Consider the following 19,404-nt stretch of genomic DNA (forward strand, 5'->3'; position numbering starts at 1 on the left):
AAAAAAAAAAAAAATAATTGAAAAATAAATATATTCAGAGAGGTGTAAGGCTGGCTGAAGAGTCACAGTTTGAGGGGATCGGGGATGGTGTGCGTGGAGAGGATAGATCATGGAGCTTGAAATGCAAGATATGTGCCATGATATGAAAGGAGCAGGTAACTGCGTACCTACCGAGGTGGTCGTATACCAAACCCATCATCCAATGCACACCCTCCATGTTGCTAAAACCGGCCAGAGGGTATCGAGGCTCGTTATACCCCCCCCTTTCCCCTTCTGTCAACGATTAACGCCCTTAAACACCATTCGGGATACCTTTGCCGGTATTGACCTTGATTGTTACACTGACGCAACATATTCAGCTCCTGTTTGACCTTGAGCGACGATCTTGCCTCCAAGGACAATGGCTGCTCTTTAAACCGCCAAGACAAACGTCAGTCGAACTCAATTCGGCCCATCCTATCACATCATTGGTCAATTCGAAGCGAAAGCCGAGACGATGATGTCAGAGCCGCCGTTCTTGGACCACCGGTTCGGCGTCTGAAGTCATCGCATCTCGAGGATCCAGTTGTCGTTCGTCCTTAGGTTGGCCTGGTATGACGCTGTTGGAGGTCCCCTTTTAGGGTATTAATGGGTTGGGGCCGTCCCTTTTTTTTGCCTCATCCCATTCACAAACCACAACCCTTTTTCTTTCCCCTAACACCCCTTTTCACTTTTGCTTCTAGCTTTTCAGCGCCACTTCATAACCAAACGCGATAACGGTGCCATGGCAGCTGCATCCATTACCGGGTCCTATCCAGGGGCATATCCCGATTCCATCCCCCCTACCCCAGAGGAGACCATGCAACAGCCCGTTCAAGATCAACACCACCGTCAACGCAATAAGCTGCACAAGCCCGCCGACCCCCGTAGCCACAGGTACACCGATTCCGGTGTTGGCATGACCGGACAGGAACCCATTCAGCCCTCCACACACGATGAGTCGAATTGGAACGGCCCCGAGGAAGCAATAGGGGGCGGGACCTACGTCCGAGACTATGCCCAGCCCACCAGCCGCCTAGAACCTACTAGCGGTGCTGATCTCAACACTGCGACAACCTCAGCCCAGCCCGCCAGAAACGATACAACCCCTCGTGAGGATGTTGGGACACTCCCAGCGGCTGCCATAATGGGAGGCATGAGCACGGCTGGGTCCGACGGTGTGCAGGGATCCGATCTCGCAAACCGGCCCCAACAAACGTCCAGCAACGCTGCCCCGTACTGGGGAAGCCTGCCAACCGGTACCAATGGAGCCGTTCACAACACAGTGGCTGGCCATGGAAGTGCTACGGACGATCACAATGAGCATCACCACCTCCCTCCAAAGTCAACGTCACCGGAGAGATCTGTCATTGCCGGCGGTATCGCCAACTACCCTCGTGGCGGCGTTTACAACACCGTGACTGGACACGGAAGCCAGGACCAAGAGGCTACACGCCACCACCAATCCCGCGATATCGCCGGCGGTGGAAACATGGCTGGCGTTGTCGGTCCTGCCAACGATAACATGCTTGCCGCACCTCTGTCAGATATCCCTGAAGGCCAGCAGAAGACCAACTACGAGCCGACCTTGATACCTAAAACGGCAGTGAGCGACGACGTCATTCTCGCAGAAGCTGCCTCTCGCGATGCCCAGCATTCCCGGGAGGTGGGAAACCCTGGAGCTGCCGCTCCGCGTGCCTTTCCTCTAGTGGAACCGACAACTGACAACCGCGATGCCAAACGTGAGTCAACATCGCCATCGCGGTACGGTGCTGCCGCCGGCGCGGCTGCGGCCGCATATGCTGGGCAGCACCGGGGGCGAAAAAGCCCACCAGATGAGGATTCAAGTTATTCATCACCCCACCTGGACAACAGCCATCAAACCGTGGGACAGTCTACGTCTCCCCACCTTGACAATAGACACCAAACAGCCGGGGCTGTAACAGGCAAACGGCGGCCTTCCCAGCAACGGTCTCAAGTCAAAAAATCCACGAGCCGTGATGAGGGGTCGCCAAAAGGCGAAAAGAAGCACAGAATTCTCGGTATCTTCCACCGACACAAGGATGAGGGTAAAGAGGACACCCACCACAGAAGTTCTGCCGGCGACCGCGTGGAGCTTGCAAGAGAAGATACGGTCACAGTCGACTCCCCGAACCGTTTGCGGAAACTCAGCAAAGGTGAATCCGCCATGCAGCGCAGACGGTCGCCGTCGGCCAACCACACCGACCCTGAAGAGCAACCCAGCCATAACAAGGAGAAAGCCGCCGCCGGAGCGGCAGCAGGAGCTGGCGCCCTTGGGTTCCTCCATCACCGCAAAAGGAACAGCATCAGCGAGAAGCCTAAGGATACCACGAACCCTACTCTGAACCCAAGGTCAGTTGACACCGGGGGAGCTGGTCCTGCTGGAGAAACTCTCCATCAGGTCGGTCAAGTCTCCACCCCATTTGAGCATCCAAGAGAGCCTCCAATGCCACTGTCGGGACAGGAGCAGCAGCCAGGGACTTACAACGTCCTGGCAAGTGGCACCCCATCCGGCGTAAGCCATGGGGTACAATCCACTACCCAGGGCGCCACAACAAACGAGCCGGGGAACTACAACACTCTGTCTTCTGGTACGGCCTCAGGCGTCAACCCTACCCGGTCTGAGGGCACACGGAGAAACGTAGTATCCAACCAGTCCGGTGATTACAACGTCCTTGCTTCTTCTGGCGAGCCTCAGGCGGCGGCACGTTCCCAGGACCGCAACGGTGGCGTCGTCACGCAAGAGCCAGGCCATTACAACACCTTGGCGTCTGGCATCCCCTCCGGCATTGACCGAGAGTCTTCCGTCCCCGGGACTCAAGCCGGAAACCGCGATACTGCGACGGATGATCTCAGAGATGATGGCGAACCCACCGAGTACAACGTCCTCCCATCAGGCACCGCCTCCGGCGTCAAGGTCAAGCCCAAGTCACACCGCCACAGCAACCACGCCACCGCCGCGGCCACCTCTGGCATCAACCAGCCGACCACAACCACAGGTCCCAGCACCACCACCGGCGACGATCCTCAACACACTTTCCCCAGCGGCACGCCCATCCCCCTGCATCTCCGCCGCGAACGTGAACGCGAGCGCAACCACGCCCACCACCCCAACGCCAGCCAGGAATCCGTCCCCGGCATCACCAGCTACGCCCACCCCGACTCGGACTCCGCCGAGCAACACATGAGTCCCGAGGTCATGCCCGCCGCCTACACGGCAACCGCCCACCCCCCGCGCGAGTACCAACACCAACCCCAACACCATCCCCACCCACAAACCACCACACAGCCCCAGAATCTCACCCGCCTCCAGCAGCCGCACGGCGCGGCAACGGGGTACACACAAGAACAGTACCCCACGCAACAGCGCACCGCCCTAGGCATGAGCCCCGCCGTCATGCCGGCCGCGTACACCGCGTCGGTGAACCCCCCGCGTGAGTCTGGCCAACGCCAACAACAGCAGTACCAACACCAGCGGGGTGTGGAAAGCCAGCAGCGTGTGGAGGATGATAGGCGCTTCAACCTCTGCGCTGGCGGCGGCGACGACGTCGTGGGCTGCTGCGGGCGGTGCTGCGGCGGGGGGGAGGGGGGGTGAGGGACGGGAGACACAAGGTGTGGGGAAGAGAATGGCGAGGTGTCAGCATTGTGGGGGGGAGAATGATATTGGGGGGGAGGTGGAGCGGTTTGTAAGGGAGATGGGGTTGGGGAGTGAGGGTGGGAGGATGGTTTAGGTTGGGTTCTGGTTGTTCATTGTTCGAGGTCGAAGTGGGAGCCGCCCGCCTGGCCTGCGAGGATGGGTTCATGTCTGTTTCTATGCGATGCATGGCAACAGTTGATGTGTGTTAGTACATTTCATAGATTACCTCTACCGTCACTTGCTTTGCATTCAATTTGTGATGATCACGTTCGCCGAGCTGGTCAAGTGCGTTGTGTCAGCTCGCTGAGCTTAGTGGTGAACACTCAGGGGAAAAGCACGCCATCCCTCCCGCAACATACTACCATTACCTATGCATCATGGTTTTGATACAACCTTCCGCACCATGCCTACCCCTCAATGCTCCCTCCATTCTCATCCGCAAGTACCGTTCCAGACGCATCCCATTCCGTGTAAAAGTTCAACATCTCCCGACGCTTAGTGATCGCATTATAGGCGTAAATCCCTCGCAACTTTCGAGGCCCATACCCAATCACCCTTACCATCCTAGCGTTGGGTAGTCGCGCGGCTAATGCCTCCGCCTGAGCTTCGATAACCTGTTGTGTGGGTCGAAACGGGGCCAGTATGGAGTCACAAGATCTTGGATCCCGCCGGCCTGGGCCAGTAAACGGTGACTGCGTAAAGTTGATGATGAGCTCCTCGAGTTTCAGCGGCCCGTTGGCGTCGTCTGGCAGTGGCTCCAAGAGGCGGCCGCATATCAGATGCATCCGACATCTGAGGCGCCGTAGGGACGGAAGAAGGGCGTTGATGCAACAGCAGAGGTGTGCGGTGTGGTCATTGTATCCCGGCCGGCCTCTCCATAGGGCCAGGCGAATGGGGATGTCGATGTGCAAAGAGGTGAGGGGGGAGGCGGAAAGGAGGCTGCCAATGGACCCTGTTGAGAGGCCGAAGAAGTCGACCTGTGCAACCAGGGATAGCGCCTTTAGCTGTGGGCAGTGACGCAGCAATACGGCCAGCTGATCCAAGTGGGAGTTGGCTTCGACAACACGTTTGTCGTCGACGTTGGCACAGTCCCGAACAGTTTTGTCGGGGAAGTGTAGCACCAGGTTCACGGAGCCAACATGCGGCTGGATTCGCCCAAAGGTCTCCTCGTTTGCGAGAAGTCGTGGCAGTGTCTGGAGACTCAAATGGGGATCCTGGGCTAGAATCAGCCATGCTAAGCTGTACCAACGCTTAGAAACGCGTAACCTGCTGGGGTCCTGATGGAAAAAGCTCGCGCCAACATGGTTTAGGATGTGCAACAAAATCTCGGAGGGCAGTTGAAGTAGGCCCATGGGTGCCATCATGGCGACTATTATCCGGGGTTTATAAGTGAGAAGTGACTGGAGGCGACGTGAGGACAGATGAGACGCGTTTAAAAGAGGAGGAGAGACAAGCAGCACATCGCTGCCTGGCAGGTATCAGCGAATCGTTTCTCGGGCTGTTGTTTCTCCGGCTGGGCGTCAACGGGCCTAAAATATCATGAACGACGGACACAACTGCTTTAACACGAAAATACCTAAGGTCATCATCTATCGCCGACCACGCGTTGGAAACAAATCAAGTTCAAATTCCAACACAAAACGCCTTGCTAAAAACGCTCTTCAGATCTACCCAAAACACACCAGCAACCGCTTTCCCAAACAGGATTACCACCCTTTTTAATACCCCCTGCCGGTATACTGGTCGTTTTGTACCGGCATGTACCCACGCGGGGCATATCTCGCGTCTATCAGAACCTGTTCCGACACTGGAGCAGGTGGCCGGGGTGCATCATAGATCCGCGGAGATGCATACAAAGGGGGCGTCTCTGGAGAACCATACGACGTCTCCACCCAAGTATTAGTAGGAGGCGGGCTGTATGGCACCGGCGTCCTGACTCTCCCATGGCGTGGCCTCGCACCTCCGCGTGTTGTCGAGACCTTGAGCCTCTGCTTCTCGGAATCGTGACCGCGCGAACCATAATCGTGGTGCCCATCGCCGTGTCCTTGGTTATGTCCGTCGTGTCCGTGCTCGTGGTGCCCGTGGCCGTGTACATCTCCGATGAGAGGGTCTCCCGAGTTGGCGTTCCTCCTATTGGCAATGTAGGCGCCGAGCCGGTCGAGCATGATGATCAAGTACAACAAAATGACGGCGATGGGGAGCATGGCAGGCGACCCGAGTAGGTCGTACAGGATGCCGGGACTGGCCGACAGGCCGAGAATCACGCCACCGCCAATGAGAACGAAGAAACGTGTGGTCAGGGCCACGTAGTCGAAGGCATCCACCTTGGTCGTCCGGATCAAGATCATGACGACGAGGAAGCAGCCGACGAGGATCAGGAAGGCGCTCCAAAAGTATCGGTAGATGAGTTTCCACGAGTCGAGCATGATGGTGATGACATCCTCGTTGAGTGGCATGCTCAGGCCGAGCGAGCTGTACAGGGCTGCCGCCGTGTGCTTGTAAAAGATCAGCACTAGGTCGGGCCAGTCGCCGTTATTGGTGCCTTCCACGCTGCTACCGCAGATGCCTGTTGCGTTGCCGATCTGCATGATGTCCTCGGTAATGGTGGGGAGGAAGACGAGACTTGTCAACTTCTTGTCGAGCTGCAAGTACTTGACGGAAGCGGTCAACTTCTCAACCAAATCCTCGCCGTCGAGGTGATCTATGAGGCAGTACTGCACCACTGACCTCTCGAATCGTGCAATGCTCTTTGCCACGTACCGGGCCAAGGCCAGCTGCTGGGCGCCCTCAGCCAGGCCCACGATGGCAAGGTGGATGGGGAAATGGAGGCAGGACCAGATCTGCTGTTTGATGGTACCAAAGTGGCTGTGCGGCTGGTGGTCAAAGTAGATCATCCACATACCGACCTGTTTTGTGTGTGAGCGCATTCGTCCTTGCAACGGCATGCTAGATAGGCTAGGGATGAAGGGGTTTCCTTACCAAGATCAAAACAATGCAGAGAACCAAACCAGACCCCTCCGGGTCGAGTCCGCCCTTCCCCATCATGCGGGAGATGGTCTTGGTCACGCCAATGGCACCCTCGCCAATGACAATCAGCGTGAGCAACCCCATGCGCTCGACCAGGTGCGTCTTCTTGAAGCTCAACATTCTCCAGCAACTCGAGATGGCGATGGTACCGACTGTCTCGAGAGACATGATAATCCACCAGATGCTGTAGATGCCGTTATGGCTGTCTACCGGCTTAGACTCCGCAAAGGACGGGATCATGGCGGCATATGCGGCCGTGGCCGCGATGTAAACAAAGCTGTTCAGGGACAAGGGCAGATACAGGTCTGTCCGCCTCGCCTTGGCGATGAAAACGATCAGAACGAGGTACTGTATGCTGAACAGCACGCGGCTCATGACTAGGGTGTAGCACAGGACCCGGAAGTTGGTGTTGTCGCCCTTCACCGTGCCCGGTGCAAACGCTGACCCCACCAAAGCGAAGCCTACGAAGGCGATCATGATGACGGTCTTGCATACCCGGCTGTAGATGCTGTCGTTCTCGAAGCGGACATCGTAGAGGACGGTGTGGAACCATGTCACCCAGATGATGGCAAAGAAACCGATGTAAGCGAACAAGGAGGAGTGGTCCACGATGTAGTGGTACGAGGTGAAGGTGGCGAGGTTGGCGACGAAGAAGAGATCGAAGAACAGCTCGAGCGTGCTGGCCTCATGCCTCGGTGCGAAGACCAGGTGTTGCTTGTCGACGCCCTGGAGGGGGTTCTGTATCCATGGTACGATGCTATGAATACGCCTTTTGACCCTCGCCACATGTCTACAGAACGTTGTGTTATTAGTTGTATGCTAAGGGTATGTCCAAGGTGGCAACCTGTCTTACATGGTTTTCTGGCGTTTAAACGGAGCCATCGTCATCTTCTTGCCCGACTCGCGTCGTCCGAAGTGCCAAATCTTCAGTGTAGATGCCAAGAGAAGACAGAAAAGATGGAGGGACGGAAGGGATCGACTTGGCGAAAGCTTCTTTTTACCCGATCTCTTCAGGACTCGAGACTTGCTGCCTGGTTACAGCAACCGGGGTGACAGCGTTGTGTAGCATGCGCGAGTTTGGCCCTGTCACGTACTCAGACCAATGAACGCGGAGGTGACTTCCAGCTTCGGGTCTTTCTCACCTCAGCCGCAGGGATAAAATTAGGCTTTTGATCCTTCTCTCTCTTGTCCTCCCCAACGTAGCCTCCAACGACTCGCAACCGCAATCCGCTGGGCTCGCCCAGCAACCGAAGGATGCCAGCAACTCTCCGGTTAGTTCATACTTTTTATCTTTGGTTTTGGACCGTGAACTGGCGTCAAAAATGGCCCAGGAAACATCTCAGGCAGAAACCTTGAACTCTGCGGGGCATCAGACGTGTCAGCACTAAGATGCGTGGCAGCGCCATTTTCCCTTGGGAGCCAGTCCCTGGCGAATAGAGCAGGGGTTCCTTGCTGCCAGTTTAGGAAATTTGAGACACGGCGGGCTGTGATGGGCTCGTTACCACCAAAGTGTGGCGCGACAGAGACAGCCAGACTGACCGAGAGACATCGCGCTATTCCCGTGAATAACACAACAGCCTCACCCTTCCTTCGAGTCCTACCCAACCATGGGGGTCAAGCAATGAAATCATCTCTTCCTCCCCTCGACGCGACCTGTCATTGGGTAAATCGTGGCTGCCTGTCAACGCTTTCGGCTTTCCCCCATGCCGAACCCTCAACACGAGCCTCGGGATTACCTAACTCGCAATCTCACCCCAACCCACCACGACTTGTCCGCCAGGCGATTCAGGCTGAGAAAGTCTGGCCCGAGAAAGACCCCGGCGGTCTAAAAGAGGATTGGCATGACATTCACAGAAACAGCTGGGCCAATCGTCCGCTACCAGGTAACGCGCCGCTGCAAACTGACTTACACACAACCAACAACTCAGACCTTTCGTCCAACAGAAACGAATGCCAACTGAAATACTCATCGTGTGACGAGGAGAGGTTGGTAGATGGCCTGGGGTGAGCCCAACTTCAAGATGGCCCCAGTCGCAATGTCTTCTCGCGATGCGTTAGTCCTTGGGGAACGGGGTCGGCTTCACGCACACAGCCCCAGATAAAGCCTCGCCATTCTCTCAAATAAGGTAGTTAGTTCGCCACATTCTGCTATTGCTCCCAACCCTTGTCCATCATTCCAGCACCCATTTACGCTGCCGAATCGTGAATTCCCTGCACCGTCATACCCCCTCCTGCACCCCTTCCCAGCTGAGTTAGGTACCCCAAGCACATGATAACATCATCAGGCACGTATGCATGTGCAACCCAGCTCCTCACATCGTCGTCCCACCAGCCCTAAACAAAGTCAGTGCGAAACAAGGCCAAGGCGATGGAAAGACCAGCCCCCTCCCCTTCCCCCTTCCCAGATAACCACCACCGAGTAGATGGATAGAAAGACAGGTACAAGTACATATACATACATACGCACCTACAGACAGCTCCCTCTTCAACTCCGGCAGTGGCTCAGCCTCCGGCGCAGCATGATCATCCGCCCAGCGGAGGATCCGTTCAAAGGAGCGGCACTTGTGCTGTGTGCTGTAGTCGGGGACGATGACGGCCCGGCCCGACCCGGATGGCTGCTCGACCCAGTTGACTTGCCGATACGGTCGATGACGCCAGCCCATACAACAGACTTGTTCCCTTTTCTGACGTCAGTCGAGGTCGAGAGTGGGCTCGATGCTACTCCGTCAAGACAAAGAAAATTCTTACGATGTTGCAAATACTCCTAGGCGTTGTCAAGCTCACGGCTCGGCACGCCCTTGTACACGTTCTGATGTTCCATGGCTCCTTGAAATTGGACCTGCTCGTAAAGTTCGGGGTTCATATGCTTAAGAAGTGGCGCTAAGATTGATCGGTCCGTTTTTAGCTTTGGAGTTTCCTTTTCTCACCTTCACTGGGTGGGCGGGCTCTACTCACAGTAAAATGGCTGGCGCCTGTGTTTCGTCCCAATTTCCTCGGCGATGATTGCCGTTATTGCGACCACTCGCTTCGTCTCTCGACCCTTTGACCTTTGCGTCGACCGCCCTCGCCCTCAACGTTGGGACCAGGTGTCTCGATATTGACTTTTTGGCCTTCGATATCGGTATCCCTGTTCTCGGTAAGGGGGTTATCGGGTGCGGACTCTTCCTCAGACGGGGTTATGGGCTCGTAAAATGCGCCCCTGAACTTGTGTGGGGATGCAGAAATGGGAGACACCATCTTCGGAACAAGATCAAGTCGTTGATGGTCTTGGTAGTGATGTATCTAGCTTGAGTCAGAGATAGCAGGACAATGCCGCTAGCGAAGGACGGTCCCCAAGATGGCTGGGGTAGATAGGGTGTTGGGGATATAAGATCCAGGAGACGAAGGCTGTTCGCAAGTTTTAATGATGAACACTCTGGCTCCGGTATGCACAGCACCGAGTCAGGAACCAAGTGATCTACTCGGAAAATCCAGGAGCATTTTTCATCATAGATAACTCGTTTAATCCTAGGGCTTCAGCGCCTCCACTATGTTCTCCAAAATCATGGCGTTGAAGTTGTAACTATCGGATGGATTGAGACCAATAGTCAATAGGTAGCTCCATCACAGGGGCCGCCATGTCACGACTACATGAACGATGAGGTCGATGACGCCCCCCTTTCTTATGTCCACACGCTTGCCCCCGACGTTTCAAGTTGGTTGCGCCTGTGACCGTGAGGGGGTTGGACCATCAGGAATCATGGGATCTCGGCCAGCCGGCGGCGAGTGATGATTTCTTCAGAACACATACTGTGACGATTATGAGGGGGCTACAGACTCCCGCTAGTTGCCCGTACGCGCACGTTTCCCCCCTACACACGTACCCATAACCACAACACCTGCCAATGGCCCGCCCTCGATCCCCATTCTGCTGGCTTCCCCCAAATAATACTGCCAAGGCAGGTAAAGGCATCGTGGGCTTCCAGGCACAACGGCCCTTGATATCGTAAGGCGCAGTTAATGTTGCCGTTGCAGACAAATGGCTTGGGCAAACCCGTCCTGTTTCCTTTCCATTAGCTTACAATCGTGTTTACATCACTGCAGCCAGGGATGGGGAGTAAAGGGAGGTCGGGTGAGACGGCAGCGTAGGTCTTACAATAGTGTAATAGTACTCGTCGTACTGATCCCAATCTGCCTCTCCGCAGAAGAAGGCGTGCGAGTTCTCTGTCAGAAGAAATTAGCGATTTGTGGCCCAACGCAATGTTAAGAACACTCTCGAACTAGAACTGATAACTAGATAGATCTAGGGAGATACAGAGAGCTACGGGGTGTGGAGAGACAGAGGAACGAGCATGCTGTTACGTACGGCCGTAGATGCTGTCCGTGTTACGCGGCATGTTTGGGTTCTGGAAGGTGCAGTTGCCGGCAGACGTGAACAGCGTGTGGGTTGGCGTCTCGGAGCGGGTAAAGACGGCGCAGTCGTTAAGCGTCAGCTCGCCGCGCGCGTTCAAGCAGCCGACCCGGTCGCTCAGGGAAGCGGTTCTAACGTCGGTGCTATTCAAGACCTGGATCTGGGCGCGGCCGACAAACTCGTCAGGGGCAGAGGCATGTGACGCCGGTGCCCATAGGAGGGCAGACAGGACTGCTGGAAGAAGGCGGAAGTTCACCATGGTGGTTTCAAGTGAACTTGTCGTCGGGCTTGGTAGTTCGAGGGTTGCAACAAGATCTGTCGAAATAAAGATGAGAAGGAAACGTTTAGGTTTTAATACTCTCCACACTGCCCGCCTCACGGGAAGGAATAAGGTTGTCTTGTCCGGTCACAAGCTTTATTGGAACTAGGTGCTGGATCCATTCCCGTCAGCACACATCAAGGAGGTACCTAAAACCCTGTTTCTAGCTCCCCTCGAGTCCCTAAGCCTTTGTGGCACTGAAACCTGTTGACTAATGCCTTACATCTCAAAGAACTTCTGATCTAGTGTCGTACTCGCCCCGCGAGTTAGCGTTGCATCCAACGTTGGTAAGGACTTTTCGGCCCCCTGAAGCTACTATCGTGACCGACCTGCCGTCCTCTTGGAGATTCGGAACCACAAACTCCTTGCATTACAAATGAAGTACACTCCACTGCATTTAAGCTTATTCAGCGGATGCAAGCCGAAAAAAGAAAAAGAAAAGAAAAAACGCCGAGGTAGGCAATAATAGAGCGACATCCATGGTTCCCATTCGGGGGTTGCCCATCGATCCCCACGAGAGCCCAAACCCCGAGGGCATTGTTAGCGGGTCTTGCATCCCATTTCCAACACTAGATACCGAACATCTCAGTTCGGTGAGCAATCTTAGAGGCCTGCTCGGACTCGATGTATGTACCCCGACCCCTTCAAAAGCCCCACGAGGCGCCCCTTCTAATGACCGATGTTACAGTTGGCAGGCACCCATTCCGTCCGCACGGCGGTCTCTCCGGCACCATTTTGGAGACGGGGGGGTTGTTCACACAGACCGACCCCTCCAAAGGCACACGGGGTTCGGCGGTTTTACCGCCTTGGCGGATGTCTGGGAGAAGTGCAGCGAAAGTTGAACACGACCAACCGCCAACCACCACAACAAACACCAGTGCCTTGATGGCGGGTATTGAAATCATGAACGGGATGAAGGCGAGCAAATCTCCAACCCTCCGGACAGCAGCTGCCCTCCCATCCATTTGCCGAGAGCCACCACTTCTCAGTGGCGGGGGCCCCGTCCAAGCTGCCAGTCCCGTGAGAAGCGGCACCTGAAGCCCGTGGCGTACTTGTGTGTGGCATCGACCCGCGTTGTGTTCAAGTGTGGCTGCGGAAAACCCCGGCTTCGACTTTTCGATCCCAGTTAGTCGTGGCGAATGCAGGTGTCGAGGCTTGGCCTGGGTGGGGCGTGGCGACAGCAACTGATGTTGGAAAGTCCAAGTTCAGTTACGACCGAATTACGGCTGACAAGCGGCTGGTTGTGCGTTGGTGCACCTGAAGTCAAGGTCTGGGAGGGCGGCTGTTGGTCCGGCAGGTTTGGTGATGGAGAACCAGACAGCGTTTTGTGAGATCCTAACAGAGAGCGGAAGTGAAGGGATGGAGGCCTCCTCGACGAGAGTGAACATGCAGGTCATAAATCGTTTACTGTAGGGGTATCTATCTAACGCTGTCGTTTGTGTTGGCTCGGCGAGATCGTCAGCCCCAAGGGTAGGATTCCATGGCAGATCCGGGCCCTCTATGCGCGATGGCGATTCCTGCGGGAAGCTTGTCGGGATCTGGATATCGGGTGAGATACAAACCCCCTAAGGCAGTTCTACCTCCCGTTACTGACCTGCACTGGAGGCCCCTCTGGAATGCGGCCCAGCCGGCCTCGCGTCCTCTGATGCCCTTTGCAGTGTCGGGTCGCTCACAACCGCCAGAGTTTCGCGTCGTCATGCCGAGCTGCCTGGCCCCTGGCGTTGGGTGCTTCCGTGTCGGCGGCTAATCGGCCCTCCTAGTTGGCGAAAATCCTCACGTTGAGATCAACGCTGCCGGTTGCTAGAACGCAGCGGATTTGTGCCTCAGCAGCGCCGGCCCCAGCCGCCTGTCTCGGTGTCCCATTCGCCTCCCCGCCTTGACCATCACCGCCGTTGGCCACAGACACGTCCTTGACAACCGAGGGAGCCCACCGGATGCATTGCACGAAGTGGGCGTGTGCATCGGATATCGTCTTGACGCATCTCCCTTCTTGCGTGAGGTCCCAGCACCTCAACGTGTAGTCGTCGGACGCCGAGAGGAGGTACTTTCCGCCTGGATGGAAGACGAGACCACGCACCCAGTTATCGTGTCCAACCAAAATCTTGATGCAGGTGCCCCGAGCGTCCCACAGCCGGATAGTCTTGTCTCTCGAGCCGGTTGCCATGAACTCGACGGCGCTCGTGGTTGGTGGCTTCTTGACCCCCGCAATGGCCGCGAGGTGAGGGTAGGAGGCGGACGGTGCGATCGCGCAGCAAAGAACAACGTGTTCATGGCCGATGAGCGTTGTTTTCGGTTCCGGGTTTGCTATCGACACATCCCACAGCCGGCTCGTGTAGTCGTCGCTTGTTGAGAGGATAAACCTGCCGTCAACAGAGGGGCAGACATCGCGCACCCACTCCGCGTGCCCTCGTAGCGTCTTTACGCAGTACCCCGTACTCACATCCCATATCCTGAGTGTCTTATCCCGACTCGCGCTCACCAACAAGTTGCCAGCGCCGCCCGCGACGCCAGATGGAATGAATCGAACCGCACTGACGCTGTGATCATGACCAGGCAGCGTTCGAATATTCTTGTAGTCGTCCGACGGATCCCACAGCTTGATCGTAAGGTCCGAACTGCATGACGCAAGTAATGTGTTGCCGCGCGGCCCCCCAAAGTCGACATCCAAGACCGTCTTGGTGTGGCCTTTGATTGTTCGTTCCAACTCCCCTAGCTCCCAATCCCATATCTTGATTGTTTGGTCTTCGGAACCTGAAGCCAGCGATGAAAACACGGGATGGAACGCAACGCAGGTAATGGGTTGGCGGTGTGATTGGAGCGTGTGTCGCGCGGGAGACTTCGGTAACCAATTCACCGGATCCTTGTTCTGCCTGGACGTGGGTGTCGCGTTGGAGAGCTCTGATTGAAGGGCGGCGTTGCGCGCCTCGAGGTCCATTATCTGCGACCAGAGCTGTTAGGAACAGAAACAGAGTAGAAACCATGTCGAAGAAGAAAGTACATTGCAACGGGGGTAACGAGATGTATGGCGCACCTTCTTTTGTAGCCGGACCACGCTCGTCCACTTCTTTTCCAAAAGGCCTTCATACTTCTTTGCCGTAGTGGCATCGAATACATCCTCTCCCAGTCCGATCTCGGCTCGTAACGCTGCGGCGGTGCTTGTGAGGTTGTTGGAGGACAGGTAGGCGATGAGGGCTCGGTGTCTGTTTGCCCCGTTAGTGCCCGTTCCCGACTTCGTGCCGCGCCTCAACCAAGCTGACGCAATACCTACAGCTCCTCGGCTTGCCGAGATGTTAATAGTTGGGCCATCGCAGAGGCACAGAGAGTACTGAGTCGGGGAGCTGTTGCGTGGGTGGAGATGCGCGGGGGTGATCGAATCGGCGGTCACGACGCCGCAGTCGTTTGCTTGGTGGTTGGACGGGACAGAATTAAGGGTATTTCGCGTCAAAACGGCTGATCCAACTAGCCATTGCTCTTATCAAAGTTGCCCAGCACTGATTGTGGAGTCGCAGCTCGTTGCTCAAGTCGCGACGGCTCAGGGATGTGAATGTCTTTGGTGGTATGTCTCGATTAACAAATCCTCGACCGATGGGCACCAAAAGTGGATATTGGGTTCTGTAAACAACTGTCCGATGCGTCGCGAATGTCCGAGTGGGCTTTAAACACGGCAAGTCAATTCGGCGGTCGTCAAAAGTTTTCGACGCCCAGGTCGTAGAGGAGAAACTTCGAATTGGCGTCAAATCTTAACAATCGGGACGAGCATGGCGGGGCAAGCAGCTTGAAACCCTGGGATAATTAACGAACGCCAGGGTGGGATTTGTTGTTTCTGCTTGTCGGGGTTCCATCCTGGGCTCAGTTCGGTTGAGCTGTCAAGAAGGCCGTGGACAGCTGGCAGGGTACATTTGCCGGTTACAAGGGCCAATGGTAGAACACCATGACGCACGCGACAGGAACCGACTGGGGTTTCTGCAGCAATGTGCTAGCCAGGCCCGGCCGGCACATGTCAACAAGCCCAGCAGCCAAATCAGGCTTCGCGCCCCGCCTTGCATCGAACAACCCAAGGGCCATACAGACCGCAGAACAGCTGCAAATCTTGTGGGAGAGCTTGCAAACCTCCTTCTGCAAGCCTAAGCTCTGAGCAGTCTTGAGGAGCAGCTTGGCAGCCTTACCGCTTTATCCAACAACATTAAGAACTAGCAAGTAACTCACCGGAACGCCAATCCGCCAAACTTTCCGTCTTTTCTTCGTCCCGCGCAACCCCCTGGCAACAAACGGAACAAGGTCGCCCTTGACTCTCTCTTCCTCCCTCCACCCGATCGCCAAAAACCTACCTCAAACATTCGCGCCTCCTCTACACAAATAAAAAGAATACAACCTCCTGGGGGCAAGAACCATCGATACCAGATCGTCTGGCTTTCGTTCACCGCAACAAACCCGCGCAACTGGACTTGGCGAACTTGCCTGACCGTCTTCTTGTATGTCTCCCCCCTCCAACAAAAGAAAAGCGCGCCGCCACCTATTCGCTGCTATTGCTGTTCTGGCCTCTCCGTTCTCACAGCGCTATGAATGGCCGTCGCCCGCGCTATTGTTTACGGAATCTAATCAAGAAAACCGCAAGTTTAGGCTGCAAACGACACTCCGAGACCGCCCACCCCACCCGTGCAAAGCAAAAGCACCCCGGCTTTGGTGCCGCTCACCGGAATCTCTTTTCTGCTCTCTGCAGACACAGGCCCAACATGGCCGAAGAAGAGGACTATAGTTCCTTGCCCCTCACCGACCGCTGGGTGCACAAGGTATGCTTGCGCTTGCCTTATCGTCCGGGGCCCCACTGACGTCTCCTGTACTACAGGTGTGGAAAGCCCGAAAGGCGGCATACGAAGCGGCGGCACAATTGTTCGAGAAGACCCCCGACGAGGACGACCCGGTGTTTCGACCATTTACGCAGGATCCGAGCCTGTGGAAATCAGCAGCGGCCGATTCTAATGTTGCAGCACAACAAGAAGGACTGAATGCACTCTGCGCATTCCTCAAGTTTGGCGGTCGCGACGGGGCGCTCCGAGCCCGGCAGCACGCCGTTACACCAATCGCCGAAAAGTGCCTGTCCTCCACCAGAGCTGCCACCAAGGCTTCCGCGCTGGAGGCCTTACTCTTATTCATCGAAGTTGATGTTCCTGGGCCAGTAATCGAAGAAATCCTCCCTGTCCTCTCGAGCAAACAACCCAAGGTCATCGCAGCGGCCCTGGCGTCCTTGACGCAAATATACCACAATTATGGGTGCAAAATCGCAGACCCAAAACCCGTGCTCAAGATTCTGCCCAAAGCCTTTGGTCATGCAGACAAGAATGTCCGAGCTGAAGCGACGAACCTGGCCGTTTAGTTTTACCGATGGCTCCGCGATGCGATGAAGCCCATGTTCTGGAACGATCTAAAGCCGACTCAACAAACCGATCTCGAGGCGCAATTCGAGAAAGTCAAGGCTGAGGGCATGCCCAAACAAGAGCGTCTTTTGAGGTCACAGCAAGCAGAGAAAGAGCGTGCTCCGGCCGGCGGTGCGGATGATGAGTATGAGGAAGATGGCGGCGAAGCCGAGGAGGCCGGCGAGGTGGACGCGTTCGATCTTGCCGAGCCACAGGACGTCATCAGCAAGATTCCGAAGGACTTCTTTGACAATCTTGCCTCATCGAAATGGAAGGAAAGGAAGGACGCAGTCGAAGCCCTGAACGCCATCGTCAACGTCCCGAGAATCAAGGATGCCGACTTTCACGAGGTCAACCGTTGTCTGGCCAAGTGCATGAAGGACGCCAACGTTGCAGTCGTCACGCAAGCAGCCATGTGCATCGAGTTCCTCGCCAAGGGTCTACGGAAGGCTTACGCGAAATACCGCGCGACGGTGATGCTGCCCATCATCGAGAGGTTGAAGGAAAAGAAACAAACGGTGGCCGACGCCCTCGGTGCCGCCTTGGACGCCGTCTTCCTGTCGACAAATCTCACCGACTGTCTCGAGGATATCACAGCAAACCTTGTACACAAGAACCCCCAGGTGAAGGAGGGGACGATGAAGTTCCTTGTGAGGTGTCTGAGGACAACACGGGAAGTTCCCAGCAAACAAGAGATCGCAGGGATTGTCGAGTCGGCCAAAAAGCTCCTTTCAGAGTCGAGCGAGGGACTCCGTTCTGGTGGTGCCGAAATCCTCGGGACTATCATGAAAATCATTGGTGACCGGGCCATGAACCCGCATCTGGAGGGCCTTGACGAAATCCGCAAAACAAAGATCAAGGAATTCTGCGAGACGGCCGAGGTCAAGGCAAAGGAGAAGCCAAAGCCGCCGCCGCCTGCCGCTCGTGCGCCTCCTCCCGCTGGTGCGAAGAAAGCGCCAGCGGGCGGTTTGAAGAAGGGCCCTGCCGGCGCGAAAAAGCCCGCCCCCGCGGCTGCACCCTCGGAACCGGCTCCGCCTGCTGCTGTGCCTCGTCCAGTGAGCAAGCTGGGCATGCCGAAGCCCGGTGCCCTCGGTGGTCTCAAAGCCCCCCAAAAGCGAACCCTGGGTGCTCCTGGCGCCGCTTCACCCCGGCGGCCAGCCCCAGCTCCGTCACCCCCTCCTATGGAGGAGGAGGAGGAGGAGCCCGTTTCCCCTCCACCTGCAAAACCGGCCTCACGCCTAGGTCTTGGCCGCGGGGGTCTTGCCGGCCGCTCCCTGGCAAAGCCCGCGACGCCTTCGATACCCGCTGCGCCCCCATCCCCAACACCCGCGTCGGGTTTCACAGCGATCGAGCGTGCAGAGCTTGAGGAACTTCGCGACGCGAACGAGCGGTTGCTGAAGGCGCTGGAAGACGCGCGGCACGACCGTTCCAAGTTGATGTCCGAAATCCAAGAGCTCAAGAACCAGAACGCCGGCCTTATCGAGGACCACACGAGGGACGTGCTCTCCATCAAGGCGAAGGAGACCCAACTCGTCAGGGCCCGCAGCGACGCCGACGCGGCAGAGCAGACCAACGACCGACTGCGGCGCGAACTCGACCGGCTGAAGCGTGCCTTGAATAAGGCCGAGGCCCTCAACGGTTCGGGGAGCCCCGGTTCACCCAGCGACCTGGGGTTCAGGACCATGAGCCCGACTCACGACGATATCTACCGCGATGCGTCCAACACCAACCGAAGCCGCATGAGCATAGCGAGCACATTGAGCGACGAGAAAGAGAACGGAGAGGGCATGCCTCCCCCGCGCACCAAGCTTAGTCCGGATCTTAGGTATACTGGCAGCAATGCGAGCAGCGGCCGTGGCAGCCCAGCAAGGGGGTTCAGGAGGGATGTTAGCATGGAAGAGAAGGAACCCAGGGCTGCAGACACGGGATACAACAGCTATAACGACCGTGCAGGCAGTAGGTCTGACAGCCGGACGGGAGGCCGAGAGACACCCACCAACCCCAACGCTCCGACATCTGGCATGGAGAGTTGGAAGCGAGCGGCTGAGGTCACGAGCCAGCTCAAGGCACGGATTGAGCTCATGAAGGTTTGTTCCTCTGACCCTCCCCATTTCTGACTCGTTGCTGACTTCCACACCAGGCAAAGCAGGCCAATGCGCGGCAGTAGCCGAGCCGTGCGACTAACAACAATATCTCCCCCGCTATTGAAGGAGAGGTTCCGGTCGGGGGGATGTTGCCTCCGCGGAAAGCCGACTGACTCGGCCGTTGCCGGGTGATTCCGATTCCTTACCGACGCGTTTTGGTTCGCATCCTCGTCCTGCATTTCGAAGGCGTTGGTTTGGGCGGGAATCATACCCAGGTCATACCTGTCCTGATCTTATGTGCATGGCTTGCAGCCCTTTTTGGTAGCGAGGGTATCTGCGGGAGTAATTCGGGGTTTGGACCATATTTTATGGCGATTGTGTTGGGATGGTGTTTATTGATGTCGGCAGGTTGCGCCGGGCATGGATGTTAGACTACGGACGACTTACCTCGCACTGAATCAATGTTCTCCACTTCTGATGCATGGGACGTCTGG

General features: G+C 56.4%; 7 protein-coding genes across 7 annotated transcripts; 2 read left to right on the forward strand and 5 right to left on the reverse strand.

Moving 5' to 3' along the window:
* Window positions 1-838: 838 nt before the first annotated feature.
* On the forward strand, window positions 839-3,634 carry CHGG_02273 (uncharacterized protein; the record flags this gene model as incomplete). Its single annotated transcript, XM_001228788.1, has 1 exon — window positions 839-3,634. The coding sequence occupies one exon, from the start codon at window positions 839-841 to the stop codon at window positions 3,632-3,634; it is 2,796 nt and encodes a 931-aa protein (XP_001228789.1).
* Window positions 3,635-4,083: 449 nt separating this feature from the next.
* Window positions 4,084-5,037, reverse strand: CHGG_02274 (uncharacterized protein; the record flags this gene model as incomplete). Its single annotated transcript, XM_001228789.1, has 1 exon — window positions 4,084-5,037. One exon carries the CDS (start codon window positions 5,035-5,037, stop codon window positions 4,084-4,086), a length of 954 nt encoding a protein of 317 aa, XP_001228790.1.
* Window positions 5,038-5,394: 357 nt separating this feature from the next.
* Window positions 5,395-7,585, reverse strand: CHGG_02275 (uncharacterized protein; the record flags this gene model as incomplete). The annotated part of the gene is made up of 3 exons (XM_001228790.1): window positions 5,395-6,582; window positions 6,656-7,493; window positions 7,557-7,585. 3 exons carry the CDS (start codon window positions 7,583-7,585, stop codon window positions 5,395-5,397), a joined length of 2,055 nt encoding a protein of 684 aa, XP_001228791.1.
* Window positions 7,586-8,890: 1,305 nt separating this feature from the next.
* On the reverse strand, window positions 8,891-9,940 carry CHGG_02276 (uncharacterized protein; the record flags this gene model as incomplete). The annotated part of the gene is made up of 4 exons (XM_001228791.1): window positions 8,891-9,037; window positions 9,163-9,387; window positions 9,543-9,583; window positions 9,751-9,940. 4 exons carry the CDS (start codon window positions 9,938-9,940, stop codon window positions 8,891-8,893), a joined length of 603 nt encoding a protein of 200 aa, XP_001228792.1.
* A 270-nt stretch (window positions 9,941-10,210) lies between these two features.
* On the reverse strand, window positions 10,211-11,352 carry CHGG_02277 (uncharacterized protein; the record flags this gene model as incomplete). Its single annotated transcript, XM_001228792.1, has 4 exons — window positions 10,211-10,265; window positions 10,567-10,679; window positions 10,839-10,906; window positions 11,049-11,352. The coding sequence occupies 4 exons, from the start codon at window positions 11,350-11,352 to the stop codon at window positions 10,211-10,213; spliced, it is 540 nt and encodes a 179-aa protein (XP_001228793.1).
* Window positions 11,353-13,168: 1,816 nt separating this feature from the next.
* On the reverse strand, window positions 13,169-14,718 carry CHGG_02278 (uncharacterized protein; the record flags this gene model as incomplete). Its single annotated transcript, XM_001228793.1, has 3 exons — window positions 13,169-14,310; window positions 14,428-14,612; window positions 14,681-14,718. The coding sequence occupies 3 exons, from the start codon at window positions 14,716-14,718 to the stop codon at window positions 13,169-13,171; spliced, it is 1,365 nt and encodes a 454-aa protein (XP_001228794.1).
* A 1,427-nt stretch (window positions 14,719-16,145) lies between these two features.
* Window positions 16,146-18,993, forward strand: CHGG_02279 (uncharacterized protein; the record flags this gene model as incomplete). Its single annotated transcript, XM_001228794.1, has 4 exons — window positions 16,146-16,202; window positions 16,259-16,633; window positions 16,787-18,913; window positions 18,967-18,993. The coding sequence occupies 4 exons, from the start codon at window positions 16,146-16,148 to the stop codon at window positions 18,991-18,993; spliced, it is 2,586 nt and encodes an 861-aa protein (XP_001228795.1).
* Between the last annotated feature and the right edge of the window lie 411 nt (window positions 18,994-19,404).

This window comes from Chaetomium globosum, genomic scaffold (assembly GCF_000143365.1).
Source record: "Chaetomium globosum CBS 148.51 scaffold_2 genomic scaffold, whole genome shotgun sequence".
Classification (NCBI taxonomy): Eukaryota; Fungi; Ascomycota; class Sordariomycetes; order Sordariales; family Chaetomiaceae; genus Chaetomium; species Chaetomium globosum.